Genomic DNA, 15,903 nt, shown 5'->3' with positions numbered 1-15,903 from the left:
TTAAAAAAAAAAAAAAAGTCTATTGCACAGCTAGCTATAGCTACAGGTGAAGACCAGGAACCCAGAAAATGGGGAGGGAGAGCACTATCAATGGAATGCTGTGGTGATCCCAAAGGCCAAAAGTTAGTTTGGAGAATCCTGAGATTCTAACGTTTGGCCTTGGACTTTATGGCCCTGAAAATAAGTAGCATGCAATTACAGGAAAGGACATCCGGCACTGCTACTTTGTTTTTCACTTCTGCATGCATTTAGTGTAAATTTCTAGTAGAAGTTATTATTTGATGACAATACTCTTTTTACAAATCATCATTTTAAATTGAGAAAATTGTATTTTTCAATCAGACCAGTTGCCCTACAAAAGAGCAATGTTTTTCCCTTATTCATGTTGTCCACAGTCACCAGGAACTAGAATTCAGTAGGTGCTATAAATCAAGTTAACAGAACTGCCTCCTGTCTCTGGCCCTGGGCTGGACACTGCAAGCAAATGTGCAGGAAAGGGTTAACTCCTCAGGTCCTGGTTGTCCAAACCCTGTGCATTCCCAGGAACTGCCTTTAGGTCTGGCTCTTGCCAGCAACTAGAAAATGAGCTCTGTGCTCTTGGAATATTCCAGCTGCTAAGAGTAGTTTGGTACGCCTGGGCCACCCGACACCAGTTTGATTAGATATTTTATGTTAACAAGCGTGATTTACTAAAGTGAATATTTTTCACTCTGCAAGGCTGGTGTCTGAGTAAGTATGGCCAGTCACAAAGGTGCTGTATGCACCTGTCTGTCAATAAACAGCCTGGAAACCAAAGTTCAGGAGAGCTTCTCTGGCCAGCCATGTCTTTATGTGCTGTCACACAAAGTCCCTGGGAACACTGAGAGCACCTATGTAACTACTGACAGGACACTTGGAAAGCCTGTACCTGCTTTCTCCCAAATTCTGCCCCAAGAACCTTTGTCCTCTGATGGCTTTGATCATATCCTTTGCTTTGAATGTAATAGCTTGTTCTGAGTCCTATGAGTCTTTCTATGTGAACCACTGAGCCTGAGAGTGGCCCTGGGAACCCCCTCACCTAGCATACTATATATGTCAATATTGAAATTCCTGCAAAAGTACTGTTATTTCAGATGATAAAATCAAGACTCAGAGAGATTAGGTAATTTGGTTGAGTAGAAGAAATCAAAATCAGTATACTCATTCTGCTACACAATACTGTAATGTTATGAGTTATAAAGAATGTTTAAGAAAAAGCCTTAAAACTGAGCTAACATTCACTACATTTTTTTGGAAAATACAATTTCATGAACCCTGAAAATGTTTTAGTTATAATAAATCCACAAAGTCAGTCCAATTTATATTTATTATGTATTTATATATGTCTGTGGTGGTTCCAAAAGCAGTAAAATGATCTTAAAATTGCTGAGGAAATCTTTTAAATCTTTTATTTACCTATCCCTGACCTCCTCAAACAAAAACAAAGTAAAACAAAAAACTTTTATTTCAGAATAACCCAATTATTAACATTTGCATTAATATTTGCAATTAACATTTCCCATTTTTGAGATCTCCAGTCTCACCATCTCTTTCATATATCCATCTGAATTTCTGCATCTACCTATCTGTATCTATATACCTATCTACATGCAGATACCTATATTTACCTATAGACAGTAAATATGACATTTATGTGTGCATGTGTGTGTGTGTATATATATATAAATGCACGCAGAGAGAGAGAAAGAGAGGAGAAAGTACAGAGAGAAATACATTTTTAATGTCTAAAAATGTAGTTCATAAGGCTACCTTTGAGTATTTGGCATGGAAAGCGTACACAACTGCATGATGTGTTGTAGGCATGTGAACGAAGGTGTAGAGGAAGGCAAACACACACTCCAAACATGGTTTATGTTTGGCTCAGTATTCAAACACAGAAATCTTTTATAGCATCATTTTTTAATTGGCGTGAACAGTGCACTAGTATTATTAAGTATTATATTTCTATGGTGATTAGAAAATTAGTAGACATAGAATTTTTTAAGTTATTAACATGTCTTGTGATACTAAATAATTACTTATTGCTTAGTAAGTTTTATAATCAATGTAAGAATGAAAATGAAAGATTTTCAGTATCAAATCTGATTTACTTTCATGTAATTAGCTACATATGGTTTTGTGCCAAGGTACCAGGAACTATCCAGTTTTATATTTGTCTTCTTCAAATGTATATGCTAGTGTAACAGAAAAAATTTAAATTTTCTGTAAAACAGGATCCTTATCTAGAAGTCAGAAAACTCTTGCTGTTAGATTTAAAAGGTATATTTGCAATTAACATTTCCCAAAATGCACCCGAGAGTCTGAAAATGACAACATTACTCAGTTTAAAAAAAATCCTCTGTGAAACTACTGTCATAAGTAGATTTTTCCCTGCCAATTACCTGCAGCTGGAAAGCAGTCTGTGCATAACAGGCACCCAGATTTGAGGGTACTGGAAATTTTAAATTAATGGCATAGAAAGTCAACACAAGAAGCTCATATTAAATCAAACTAGTATGATTTCAAAAAATTAAATTTAAATTTTTTCTTGGCCCACGTCTCATCATTTTGAAGCCAAATTCAAGTAAGAATATGCGATCTCATTGAAGTCACCTAATTGGTACTCACGAAAATCACCATCTGAGGCTGGTTTTCCCAGAAGGATGTACTGCTCCAAAAAGAAGAAATAATTTGGCTTACAGGGGCCTATTCAAACTTTTTCCTTAGCTGACTAAAAATAAATTTGACCGTTCACTACAGAAATCGTTTCAAATTCTGTGGTGATAATAAAGTAATGACTGCTTTTCAGCTGGAGGGCCTTTTTTCCCCTAACTGTGGTGCATTTTAATGAGAAATGATGACTGCATCAGCTTTTATCCATGAACAGATTTTAGCATTCAGCTTAGGTCTCCCAGTCAATATCTAAGACTCTGTTCTCAAGAAGATCAATGACATGGACACATAAAGACTGACAATGTGTGCATACAATAAAGAATTCACTCCGTCAAGATTGCACACAAGATCTGCCAAATAAAAAACGAGAGTTACTGGGTTCTTCCTACCTGCGAGGGTCCCGTAGACCCCTGAATCTCAAAGACTGTGAGGCATGCATACAAGAAAATGCCTACCACTAACACAAATCACGTGAAATGCATGTCTCTTCCTGTGTCCACAGGCGTGGGCTTCAAAACTCGGGTTTCACTCTCTAATCACCTGTCCCCAAAACTGGCCTGACTTGACGTGATGCCACTGGCACAAAAAGGGAATGCACTTCCTAACACTAAAAAATTCTGAGAAGTGTTTTTAAGGCCTGAATTCACCACATTTCTCATTTGATCACTTGGGGGACAACGGTTTTCCAAACAGATACCCTCATTGATTTTTTTAAATGTAGTTTATCAAAGAAATGAAATTAGATAAATTGCAGATTTCACCTCATCGTGAACTTCTCCAAGAGCATACTCCATCACAGACTGCTCACTAAGAAGCTCTACCGCAGAATGACAGAATTTAAGAGGACATAATGAGTCCTTCTGCTACACAGAATCATTATCTATCGCTAACACTTCCTTAGGAGACTGACTTCCAATCATGAACCGAAGAGGGCTCTTCGAACTTCAGGACTTTGATGAATAATAATAGTTGAGAGCCCTTATCATAAATGGATCCAGCACAACTGAAGAGAGAGTGAGTGGACCAGAGAAATAAATCCTAACGTAGGAAAGTTAGTGCCATGAATGCCAAGTGCATTTTAACCAAAGCCTTCATGGTCATAAAGCAACTTCTGTAAAAATTGCTGAAAATAAATTTCTCAGCACTGCATATGAATCAGTTATTTCCATTTCTATTACACTGCTGTTTACCCAAAAACTATTTTTCATGAGTAAGACTCAGAGTTTGCCAAAGTGTTTTCCACAAAACAAGTCTCTTGAGATGTTCCAGATCTGTAATCAAGTCAGTCTGAAAAACCCTGACTACTTCATTCACCTCTTGGAGATGCATAATGCACACTATTATATAAAGGTCCTAAAAAAACACTAACCATTAAAACTGTTTAAGCATTTCCCAGACATACTTGGCTACAAACCTAACATCACATTAACAGTCTGGGAAATACTACCACATAACATAGGAACATTATTGTCCAATCATTTAAGAAATATTAAAAAATATTTACCATATTCTAGTCTCTAATCAAAACATTGTATTTATTTCTGTGTGACCATTTTTTAAATTTGACTCTTTTGCAGCTTTGTACTTAATGATATTTTTGTTTCTACACAGATGGGCGAAGACCACAAATGTAGTTATATTAGTCTGTTTGAGTTATATATTTCATATACAATAAATATTCAATAAGCGATTCTTGGATAATAAGAATATATAGTTTTTTTATATATTAAAATAATGATGAAGATAACAACAACCGCATTTAACATGTTCAATATACACTCAGAATGCTCAGAAACAATCCTATTTTGAGGAAAGTCAACTAGCAGCTTGCTTTCTGCTAATTCCACTACAGGGAAAAATGACCTGACTGCACGAAGGTTTTAGCAGGTGTTTCCCTTTTAAATTTAATATTGAATGATATGTCACCCTCCATTTAATTCCAAGAAGGTGTCAGCCACAAACTGGGGATCACTCATATGGAAATAAATGACATTCAAGGGGAGTATGATTGGTGTTAATCAGTAATGGATGGGATAATCTATTTACATTCCCATCCTATCCTCTTCAAATTTCATTCCTCACTTTGTTCTACTCATGTTCTCATTCCATGCTCTTGTGCATAAATATATCACACATTCTAGTGAACAGAACAGTCATTTGTGGGCACAGATAAGATTAAATGCACTGGTCTTTATGATAATAAAAACTATAATTTTGATATGCAAACCAACTGTACCATGCAACGCAGATATTATCAATCAATAACCTTGAACAGCTGTGTGCCAAATTAATACAAACTGTTGCAAATGGAGAGAGGGGGGTCAGCAAGCAAACAGAATGAGAAACATACATGAATGGGCAGGGAAGGTGGCTCTTCAAAGCCAAGAACTGCAATTTGAGGTTGATATTGAGAAAAAGTCTCATTTGGATGCTTCTGAACAGATAAATATGATTAAATTCATAACTAAAGAGTATTAGCATAAATGAGCCAGATGAGCCAGAGGCCAATAATGAATTGTTTAGAAACACTGGGTTAAAGTGATTAATCTACAACGAAGCCAACAGGGCATGGACTAAATGTTGACATGGGGAGGAATGCAGATGCTGGCAATGATTACGAAGTAGAGGTGGGTGGAGAACCTGAGATGGAGAAAAGGAGGATGGGATATGTGAAGCCTGAGATGTGATCCCCACATCTGGCTCCAGCAATAGACTACTGACCAGGCAGATTGGAGAGAAGTTTCTCTTCAAGAGGGAAATGAGGGATTGCTGGGTTGAAGTGAAGAGGGAAAATATGCAGCGTTCAAGTGAGACAACTGAACGGGAAAACTGTATCATGTCACAATGAAACTGAGATAACAAGTAACTTATTAATAAAAACACATGTCAGGCCGGCGCCGTGGCTCAACAGGCTAATCCTCCGCCTTGCGGTGCCGGCACACCGGGTTCTAGTCCCGGTCAGGGTGCTGGATTCTGTCTCAGTTGCCCCTCTTCCAGGCCAGCTCTCTGCTGTGGCCAGGGAGTTCAGTGGAGGATGGCCCAAGTCCTTGGGCCCTGCACCCCATGGGAGACCAGCAGAAGTACCTGGTTCCTGGCTTTGGATCAGCGTGGTGTGCCGGCCACTGTGTGCCAGCCACGGCGGCCATTGGAGGGTGAACCAACGGCAAAGGAAGACCTTTCTCTCTGTCTCTCTCACTGTCCACTCTGCCTATCAAAAAAAAATTTTTTTTAATTAAAAAAAATAAAAACACATGTCTTACTATTCTTTCCTTGGGAACATGGAAAGTGAGATTTCAGAAATTTACAGAATGATGGGGCCAGCACCATGGCACAGTGGGTTAATCCTTTGCCTGCGACGCCGGCATCCCACATGGGCGCCAGTTCTAGTCCTGGCTGCTCCTCTTCCAACCCGGTTCTCTGCTGTGGCCTGGAAAAGCAGTAGAAGATGGTCCAAGTCCTGCACCCACAAGGGGGGGCCAGGAAGAGGCTCCTAGCTCCTGGCTTCGGATAGGCACAGTTCTGGCCGTTGCGGCCATTTGGGGAGTGAACCAATGGAGCAAAGACCTTTCTCTCTGTCTCTCCCTTTCACTGTCTGTAACTCTGCCTCTCAAATAAATAAATAAAATCTTTAAAAAAAAAAAAGAAATTTACAGAATGAAAATAAATGCAACTTTAAAAGAAACCCAAGATTCAGAGTATGGACAAAAAGAAGATCAATAACTTGACTAAAACTGACTAAAATGAATTGACTAAATCAGGGGCAAATCTCATAAACAAGCTTTATCTACTAAGGCAAAAGCAAATCTGGCAGAGAATTACAAAATATTTTTTTAGGACTGATGAAATTTCACTTGCTAAAGAGAAATAATGGGGAATTTAAACGGATTGGCCAAATATTTGCACGAGGATTCCACAGCCAATGTACACAATTTTCCAACTATTATACTTAACATGGGGCTCAGGCAGTTCCTTTGCCAAGCAGTAGATTTTCAGCACTGTCCCTGGCACACATCCATTAGCAATCCTTCTCCATCCTCAAACAATCCCTGTTATTCAAGTCATATCAGGTCAGCCAACACCCCTTAAACCCTACACAAACACTGCCTTACATTGAAATGGATCCTTCCGCTGCCTCTTTCTAACCAACTGTAAGGTGTCTAAATTATCCACGCCTCAGTTCCTTTAGTGATAAAATGTAAAATAGCTGATAAAATGCCTGTTTGTTGCAAATACAGAAATGACAGAAGGCAAACAAAAGTATTCCAGGGACTATGCTCAAGAAACCTCATTAGTAGTATTGCCTTAGTCCATGAAATAAATGGAATGTAAACTTTTTTTAATACATAAGCTTCAATAAAGTTGTATCTGGTTAAACCAGTGGTTACTTTAGGTCAGTGGTTTTAAAACTCATTTAACAATGAAACCATTATCAAAACAATTTTCATACAGAAGAGAAAAAGAGCAGCTGTTCCCACTCATTGACTCAGCTTCCTTCACCCCTTCCCCAGCTCCCCCAGCATCAGAAGTGGCTTCCCAGGGCTCCAAGGAACACGCTTTTTTAAAAAAAAAATCAATATTTTGGGTAAAAACTGATGTAAAATTATGGTGAACCCTCACTGCCAAGAGGATCATGTTAATTTTCTACTTAAAAAACGATCACTCTTTTCATTCTGACACCATGAAGAATACTTGATGGTTTCAAAACAACCACATATTACAGGATTTCTAGAGTGAGCACCTTCCTGCTTCTTTCACAGTGAAAACTGATAACTCTGTTTAAGATGATACTACTGCTTTTACACCTTCCCCACTCTTTGCCCCTGCCCACACTGACACTTCTTTTTAAGGAAGTCCAAAGAAAACAAATGGTTTTTTGCAAGCAAGCCATTTGTCTCCCTCCCTGGCATCCCCTGAGTTATGGAATTACACTTTGGGGACCCAAAGTGATTAGAGCTCCTAGGAAGTTTGCCTACTTATCAAAGTGCTTCTTATTTTTTCCGAATGAGTTAATTACGTCTAGAGCCCAAACACTCCCAGTACGCCACAGTCCTCATAACTCCCTAATATCCTCAACAACTGCATTGTCTGTCCATCCTTCTAAAGCATTGAACTCATGACCCAGAGAACAGGACTTACAACCTTGCCTGTCATTGTCTATCACTCTGGCTTCCTATAAAGTTTCACTGAAAGTGATATCAATACACTGTGTGTGTTTGAATATCTCCACAACTGGTCACTGAGGCTATAAAAAGCCAGAGGATGGCTTAGCATTCTTTTTCTCAGCTTCATTAAACATCTACATATTGATGCAAGGGACAGGACAGCAGCAATGAATATGTCAGAGACAGTTCTCCAAGAGGCTCACAGACAACCAGAGGTAAGTAGTCATTTACAGTACAGATGGCTCCCAACTTAGGATGGTTCCATATATGATTTCTTGACTTTACAACAGTTCAAAAGCAAATCACATTCAGCAGAAACAATACTTAGAATTTTGAATGTCTCTTTTTCCAGGCTGGCGATACAGGTAGGACACTTACCAGATGAGGCAGTGGCCATGAGCCACAGCTCCCAATCAGCCACACTCTCAGGAGGATAAACAACCCATCTTCTATAGTACACTACATTACTAAGCTTTGTTTGGAAGGAGAGGTGTAGTAAGTGCATTTTCAATTGATGTTTTCAACTTACCATGGGCTTGCCAGAACATAAGTCAAGGAATATCTGTATAATGCTACAACATAGTTACAGAAACACCTAGCAGAAACAAACAAGGGCGGATGCCTTCTCAAAGGAGAATTTAGCTGAGCAAAGATCTCAACAGTCAGGGCTGGCTAGGGATGAGATGGGGGAGAAGATGGAGACAGGAGTTCCAGAAAACATGCACAATGAAAGGCCAAGTAGAAAGAGCAAACAGTATGTCCTCATGACCCCTCATTGGGGTATTATTATTATTAGTGTTACATCAGCTGCTCCAAAACAATCATTTGGCCAGGAACTCCTAAAATAAGGAAGATACACATCAATAAGTACTCCTCTACCCATGACCACATCAGTGTTCATACAATACAGGGTGCACACTGGCAGTCAACTCCAAACACTCTGCCAAATACCAAATTTCTAATCTTATAATTATTTCTAATATAAATATTAGAATTCTTGCCATGCACACTCATACTCCTTCACTGGGAAACTCCCAATTTTAAAACCATTTATTTATTCTCATATCCTTTATTAAAAAGGCATTAATGTTATATTCCTGGGCAATAAAACAATGAGGTTTCAAAACCATATAACACAATCTTTGGATGCAAATATGCTGTATGCATATGGACACATAAAAATTCTAAGAGTAAACTCTAATGTATTAACAGCAAACTGGGAATCATGTGGCTGTTATTTCTTCTTTTTGGCATATCTCTTTTCTAATTTCTTTTCATGACAAACCATTCTTCATGCACTTTTAAAAGTTCAGTTCTATTTTTACAATACTTTCTTGCCTGAAATTCACACTCAGGGACTCCCAGTCGTCAAGCCCATGAGCCTCCTCCACTCCCCACCTTGTCTTTGGTATCTGTTGGCCCCAGGGACTCAGCCTCAGTAGCTGTCACCACCCACCTCCTCCCTTCTGTTTCTTCTACCAAGTCCAAGGGCAAGCCAGACGAGGAATCAGAACCTGAAATCTTTTGGGTTACAAGACAGCTGACTACTAATCACTAAAGAAGAAAGAGACAGGAAGTCATACACATGACAAAAGGTAGAGAAGAAAATATAAGTTTGAGGCCTTTGGTTTATAGTTCTTGTCACACTTCTGAAATTGGGAAGCAGCACTGGGTAGCAGTCTATGACGAGCTCTCAACTACTGATGGCTGTGGAGTTGTTCAGGAGTCTGGAACACAGCGGTGGTATAAGGATCACTGCTAGACCAAACTGATCTTACTAAAAACATACTACAAGTTTTTAAGCATTTGTAGATGCTGTTCATAATCAAATTCCTAATAATTAGAACCTTCTTTTTCATGATTTCCGATCGACAGACATCAAAATTATAACGTTCAAGTAAATATGCATGCAGTTTTTGGTTGTCAAAGTGTCTGCATGCTCAAAAATCTCAGGAGCCCTAATGGGAAAGCAGGAGTGCAGGTCTCAGAAGCACGACAGAACAGCATTTACACGACAGCTCCATCATTTATCACAGTGAATCTGACCGCATATCTTCAACTCTGTGAGCTTCAGTCTGCACATCCAAAGGTGAGGGTCTTACTGCAGAAGCTGTCCCAGCAGGCAAAATCAGATTAACTCAGTCTTGGAGCTGACCATTTCCTCCCCATCATTCCTCACGGAAAATCCACCAACACAGCCTAGCAGATGCTAACAGGCACTCTGTCCCTCTGATGACCAAATAAAGACCAATTTATTAGGCCAGTGGCCAGTCCTGACACAATCACCTCTTGGCATTTCCTTTTCTCCAAATAAACATTAAAAACAGTACATGTAAAAACATTCTTAATATTCAAATGTAAGAACAACTTTTGTCCATAAAACAATGCATAGCTCATTTTTGCAAAGTGCCAAGAGAGGAAATGGAATGTTAAGTTTTATCTACAAATTGAATTGAAAATTATTATTGAAATATACTCTCAATGGTTTAGATGAAAATGGTAGTCAAACACAATTCAAGATAATGATGTACTTTCTCTCCACAACTCTCACTTCCTTCAGTGGTGAAGGTCTCGTTTACTCAAAAGAACACAACTAATTGAATATTACAAACTGGCAATCAAAATAGGGTGGGTGAGGTTGGCGCTGTGGCGTAGTAGATACATTTGCCGCCTACAGTGCCGACATCCCATCTGGGTGCCGGTTCGAGTATTGGCTGCTCCACTTCCGATCTAGCTCTCTGCTATGGCCTGGGAAAGCCGCAGGAGATGGCCCAAGTCCTTGGATCCCTGCACCCGCATGGGATACTCAGTGGGAGACAAAGAAGAAGCTGCTAGCTTCGGATAGGCCCAGCTGCAGCCATCGTAGCCATCTGGGGAGTGAACCAGCAAATGGAAGCCTTCCTTATCTCCCTCTCTCTCTGTAACTTTGCCTTTCAAATAAAAAAATGAATCCTTAAACAAATAGGGTGGATTCATTTTAATTTTAAATGTCTGAAATGTCATGATGAGAAAGATAATAAATATTGGTTTCTAATGTAAGTAATAAAAACAAGTATTCTATATTTTTAGGAAAGAAAAATGTCTTATCTGCCATTAAGTACAAACCATAAAGAGATGATTTATGGTTACCACACTAAAACAGCCTTTTGTTTCTTGTACTGTCGCATAAGCTTTAAAGAAGAGAAACAATCATCCTAGAAGCTTTACCAGTTGTCTTTGTCTTTGGCCAGACGGTTCCACATTAGACACACAAATCCTAACAAGGGACTAAAGAAAATATCACCTCTTAATAGGATTACACAGAAAAGGAAACACCTCTTACCTTAAGAGCAACCGTGGTACTCGTTCCTTCAGGGAAAACCAATGTTACTGTGATTAACTATTCACCCCAACACCACAGCCTTGCTCCTTGGAGACATTCATATCTTCTCCACCTCTAACTGTTAATGCTTGATCAAGAGCATGCTAACATGGGGCCAGTGCTGTGGTGTAGCAGGTAAAGGCGCCACCTGCAGTGCCGGCATCCTATATGGGCGCTGGTTCGAGTCCCAGCTTCCCTACTTCCGATCCAGCTCTCGGATACAGCCTGGGAAAGCAGTGGAAGATGGCCCAAGTACTTGGGCCCCTGCATCCATGGGAGACCTGAAAGAAGCTCCTGGCTTCAGATTGGCCCAGCTATGGCCGTTGTAACCATTTGGGGAGTGAACCAGTAGATGGAAGACCTTTCTCTCTGCCTCTGCATCTGCTTCTCTGTAACTATGCCTTTCAAATAACAAATAAATAAATATTAAAAAATATTAAAAAAAAAAGAACTTACTAACAAGGAATCAATTCCAGCATCTAATAGATCTCAGACAAGAAGTGTATGGTTTTACCGCCGCCTCCCCTCCTCCCCCGGCAGTACAGGTAAGCGAGCAAACTACGGCCTAAAAAAGAGCATCATTTTGTGGAAACTCAGCAAGTTGGATTGTTGAATAGTCTCACTCAGTGCATTCCTGACCACACACCTCCCTGAAAGAACAGCAACAACTGGACACCAGTGAATCTTCACCTAACTGCACGGGGTGTTTAAACGGGCTACCGAGCATATTTTAACTACTGAAATCACTCCAAAAGATATCAGCCATACACTATCACCCTCTGGATCTCCAGCAATAATTCAATCAAATCTCCTCTAACTTACTCTAACTTACTGTTACTCATAATTACAAAGATGATAACATGATCATAAACTAAGAAATATTATATATTGACTTTTCACTACTAAAACAAAATAACCAGGACAAGCTACTCGTGAAGGAAAGAATTTTAGTTAGCTTACACCTTGAAGGCTAAAAGTTCAAGTGGTAATGCAGGCTCTGGTGAGGGCCCCAAGATGGATGGCAGAACACATGGGGAAAAGGATCATGTAAGCTACCAGGAAGCAGAAGGTAGGTGAGCCCAAACACAGGCTTTCGTTAACAACCAGGAAATACCTTCTGAGGACACATTCCGAATAACTAAAGAACTTCCACTAGGCCCTACTCCCCCAAGGTACCTTGGGTACCTAAGCCTCTATACGCGGGCCTTCATGGGGCCATTCAACATCAAAACCAGAGCACACTGTAATTTAATTCCCTCCCAAAAAGTACATATTTTAGTCTGGCACCTTCTGGTTCTATTTTCCATTGGTATATATAGATAAACTAACGCTGGGGCTCAGGCATACTGTATATAAGCAAAATCTGACAACTGTCTTAACTAAAGCTGTTTTAAGATGTACAACGCAATACAGACACTGTTTTAAAGGTTCACAGTAACACTAAGCTTTCTGAAAGTACTTACAGAAGAAAGTGTCTTTTGCAAAATGTATGTTTCTAAGTGTGAATCAGCTAAGAGATGTTTTGTAATGTGGTCAAATAATATTAAATACCAAATTTAATTAATATTAAATACCAAATCGTATGTTCTGAGGATTCCACCGAGGTTATCCCTGACTGTGGCCACCGCTCTTTCCTAACACTGTGTTCCTAAGGAACACAGAGCAGAAAATCCTAACAAGTGAAGACAGCAAGTCATCTATCAGTGGCTACCTTGCTACCTTTCATCTTAATTCTACTTTCTCAATACAAAATCGGATTTGGGCTTGTTTCCACACTGTTTACCACTAGGTATTAAGATGTGTCTCTCTCATGCCTCCTCCAAAGGGAAGAAGTCACCCACTCCAGCTTCATACAACTCTCCAAGTTCTTTCGTACAAATAAATGTGAAAACCAAAATACCATTCGTTGAAAATAAAAAATAAAAAAACAGTTTGGAGAATTGGCAGGCTGCATGTTTATGTCAACCTTCACAAAACACGGGAACGAGCGGCACCAACTCACCAGGAAAATCCCACTCGTGAGGCAACTATTTTGTGACATTTTTCTTTTATGCATTGTGTTTACACCCTCTTGACTCTCTAACAACCCCAAAACGCCTGGAGAACAATCCATGCGGCAGAACAGTGGGAATGGGAACACGAAGAGTTCAGCTCAGTGCCTGTAGCCTGGTCCCTGAAACACTTCCATCAGCAGCAAGAATTAAACCAAAAGAGCAAGCAAATACAATATCCCACAGGGAACACGCGAAGAACAAAGGAAACAGAGGCGTGAGGACAGGAAATGAAGCAACTCTAGACACATAAATAAATACCTTTTGGGGCCGCCAACGTAGGTGAAAGTAAAGGTGGAGTCTGAGTATCTGAAATCTGAAACGGAAAAGTCCTGTTAACAACTACCCGTGGAGTGGATTTTTTTCAATCCCGACCGAGATTTGGGGGCCCCAGTTCAGTGAGTTCCAGGGGAGGCCTGGCCCGGCGGGAGCCGCGGGCTGGAGAGCGGTGATGCGCCCTCTTACCCCGCGCGCCCTAGGGGTGCGCTGCACCCCCGGGCCGGCCGGGTGCTGCGCGAGGCCGCCCCCTGCAACAAGTGCCGGGTGCCATGGCAACGGCGGGAATTTCCCGACTGGGGCGGTCGGAAGCGGCCCCCGCCGCGCGGCTCGGGCTGCGAAAGCAAAATCCGAGCCCCGGCCCAGGGGAGCAAGATGGACGAAAGGCGACCCCCAGGCAAGGGGCGCCGGGTGCCTCAGGTAACCCTGGAAATGTCTCTTCTCTTTCCGGGGTAGTGCGCCGCCAGTCGGACGGGGAGACGACAGGGAGAGACCGAAGATCCGCCCAGCGCCGCCCCTCCGGGGTCCTCGCCGGCCGGCGCAGCAGCGGAGCGCGGCACGGCGCAGCAGGCTCCATTCCCGAAGCCGCCGCTCAGCCCATTGCGCAAACCAGGCGAGTCCGACCGCCCGCTCGGCCGCTGCCGCTGGAGCCCGGAGGCTGGCTTGGACGCTCCGGACACCTACGGGGTGGTGGGGAGGCGGGGGCGAGGGGCCAGAAATACCATACACAGCCGGGCCACCTAAACCTCGGAGGCTCGGGCCACCGGGGATCCGCCTCCAAAGCCGGTGGCTGCCCCAGACCTGGGGGAGGGGACGGGGAGAGGCCAGCGCCCCCTCCCCCTTCGGGCTCCCGCTTTCCTGCTGCCGAACGAACCGAAGGAACCGGGGGAATGGGGACGTGCAACCCACCCGCCACCCCCAACCCCATTCACACGCGTCGCTGACCGAAGGGCGCCGCGCGGGCAGGCGGGCGGCCGGGCTGAGGAAGCCGGCGCCGGGTCCGAGGCTGTGGGAAGGCGAGAACTCACCTGCAAACAGGCAGTCCTTCTCGGCTCTGGACTTCTGGATCACGACGTCGATATCCTTCTGAATTCGCTCTTGCCTTGAACACATCCCCATTAAAGAAATCCCTGGAAAAGAAGCAGCCGCTATTTCCACCCCACCCCACCCCCCTCGCACGCTTCCAGCTTTCGTAAATATTCAGTTTAAAAAAAAAAAAATGAAACCTCTGGCCGAGGCAGGGGCCGAAGGCGAAGTGGTTTCGGAAGTGCTCCTGGGTGTGAGAGGAGGAGGTGGTGGAGGAGGAGGTGGGGGGGGAGGTCGGCTTTGCATTCCCAGATGTGACCGCCCAGCTGCTGCTGCTCGCCGCTGCTGGATTCCAATTTCCTCCCCTTCTGACAATGGATGGTGATGACACCGAGTCTCACTTTCTCCCTCCCCCGCGCCCGGACCAACGATCCTGGGGGGCCGAGGGTGCCGGGAACGGCCGGGGAGCGATCGCCGGCGGGGCGGCGGGCGCCGGCGAGGGGCGAGCCCCGCTCCGACTCACGCGCGCACACCCCTCGCGGCCCGCGCGCCGGCCTTCCACACCCGCGCACACTCGCGCCCGCGGGCGGCGGCGGCAGCGGCGGCGGCCGTGCCCAGGCTGCTGCAGCGCCGCCCGCCCGCCCGCCCGCCGCAGACCCTCCCGCGCCCGCCGCCCGTCAGCCGGCCCGGCCGCGGGCAGCCGGGGCTTTAATAGTATCCGCCATCCCGCGCAGGCTGCGTTTCCACACCCCCGCCCTCCGCTCCTCAGCGCTGGGAGCTGAGTGGCAGTGTAGGTAGTGAAGACTCCCTGGGGCTCCCAGCCTTCCCTCCGCACCCCCCCCCCCACACACACACCACCACTTTTATGAATTCGACTCCACTTTCGGAAGGAATTATGAGTCATATGGAAAACCCAAACCGGAGTGGCTGAGAGGGAAAAAAAAATCTTTAGAAATTAAAAAAATAAATAAATAAGGCGAACAAATCTCTCCTTGTTGCCCCAGCAGGCAAGATGGAAAAAGCCTTGAAATTACTCCAGACTTGCACCCTCCCAGTTCTCGTTAATGCCTGAGGTTTTCTATTCTCCAGATAGAAGTGGCTCAGCCCCTTTGGGGCACACTCCCAAAGACTCCCCACTTATTTGCTCCTAGGTATTTCTATTCATTTAAAACAAATTGGCAGAGGGAACTGGAGCGGCTCACCAAAAGATGGACATCTGTTTGGCTTTTTTTTTTAAAGTCACCCCCCCTTGCCGTTTGGTCAAGGGAATGCACCTACAATCTTAATCAGAAACGTGGTATTGCTCTGATGGTCACTTGCTGTTCTGCCTAAGGAC

At 43.1% G+C, this 15,903-nt stretch overlaps 1 protein-coding gene across 5 annotated transcripts in view; it reads right to left on the bottom strand.

The window, feature by feature from the left end:
* Window positions 1–14,940, bottom strand: part of PARP8 (poly(ADP-ribose) polymerase family member 8) — a 193,342-nt gene extending 178,402 nt beyond the window's left edge. For 4 of the 5 annotated variants that reach the window (XM_051853484.2, XM_051853483.2, XM_008262187.4 and 1 more), the window contains exons 1-3: window positions 14,768–14,899; window positions 14,570–14,671; window positions 13,527–13,581 (exon numbers count right to left, since the gene is read on the bottom strand). In XM_051853484.2, coding sequence (XP_051709444.1) covers window positions 13,527–13,581; window positions 14,570–14,671; window positions 14,768–14,873 — 263 coding nt within the window. In that variant the 5' untranslated portion in view covers window positions 14,874–14,899. Of the gene's footprint in view, window positions 1–13,526; window positions 13,582–14,569; window positions 14,672–14,767 lie in introns of all 5 variants that reach the window. The other variant, XM_070056702.1, reaches the window with a different exon arrangement.
* Window positions 14,941–15,903: the final 963 nt, after the last annotated feature.

The sequence above is a fragment of the Oryctolagus cuniculus genome, chromosome 14 (genome assembly GCF_964237555.1).
Source record: "Oryctolagus cuniculus chromosome 14, mOryCun1.1, whole genome shotgun sequence".
NCBI classification, from domain to species: domain Eukaryota; kingdom Metazoa; phylum Chordata; class Mammalia; order Lagomorpha; family Leporidae; genus Oryctolagus; species Oryctolagus cuniculus.
The sequence above is the reverse complement of the archived record's forward strand: the minus strand, read 5'-3'. Positions and strand labels throughout refer to the sequence as shown.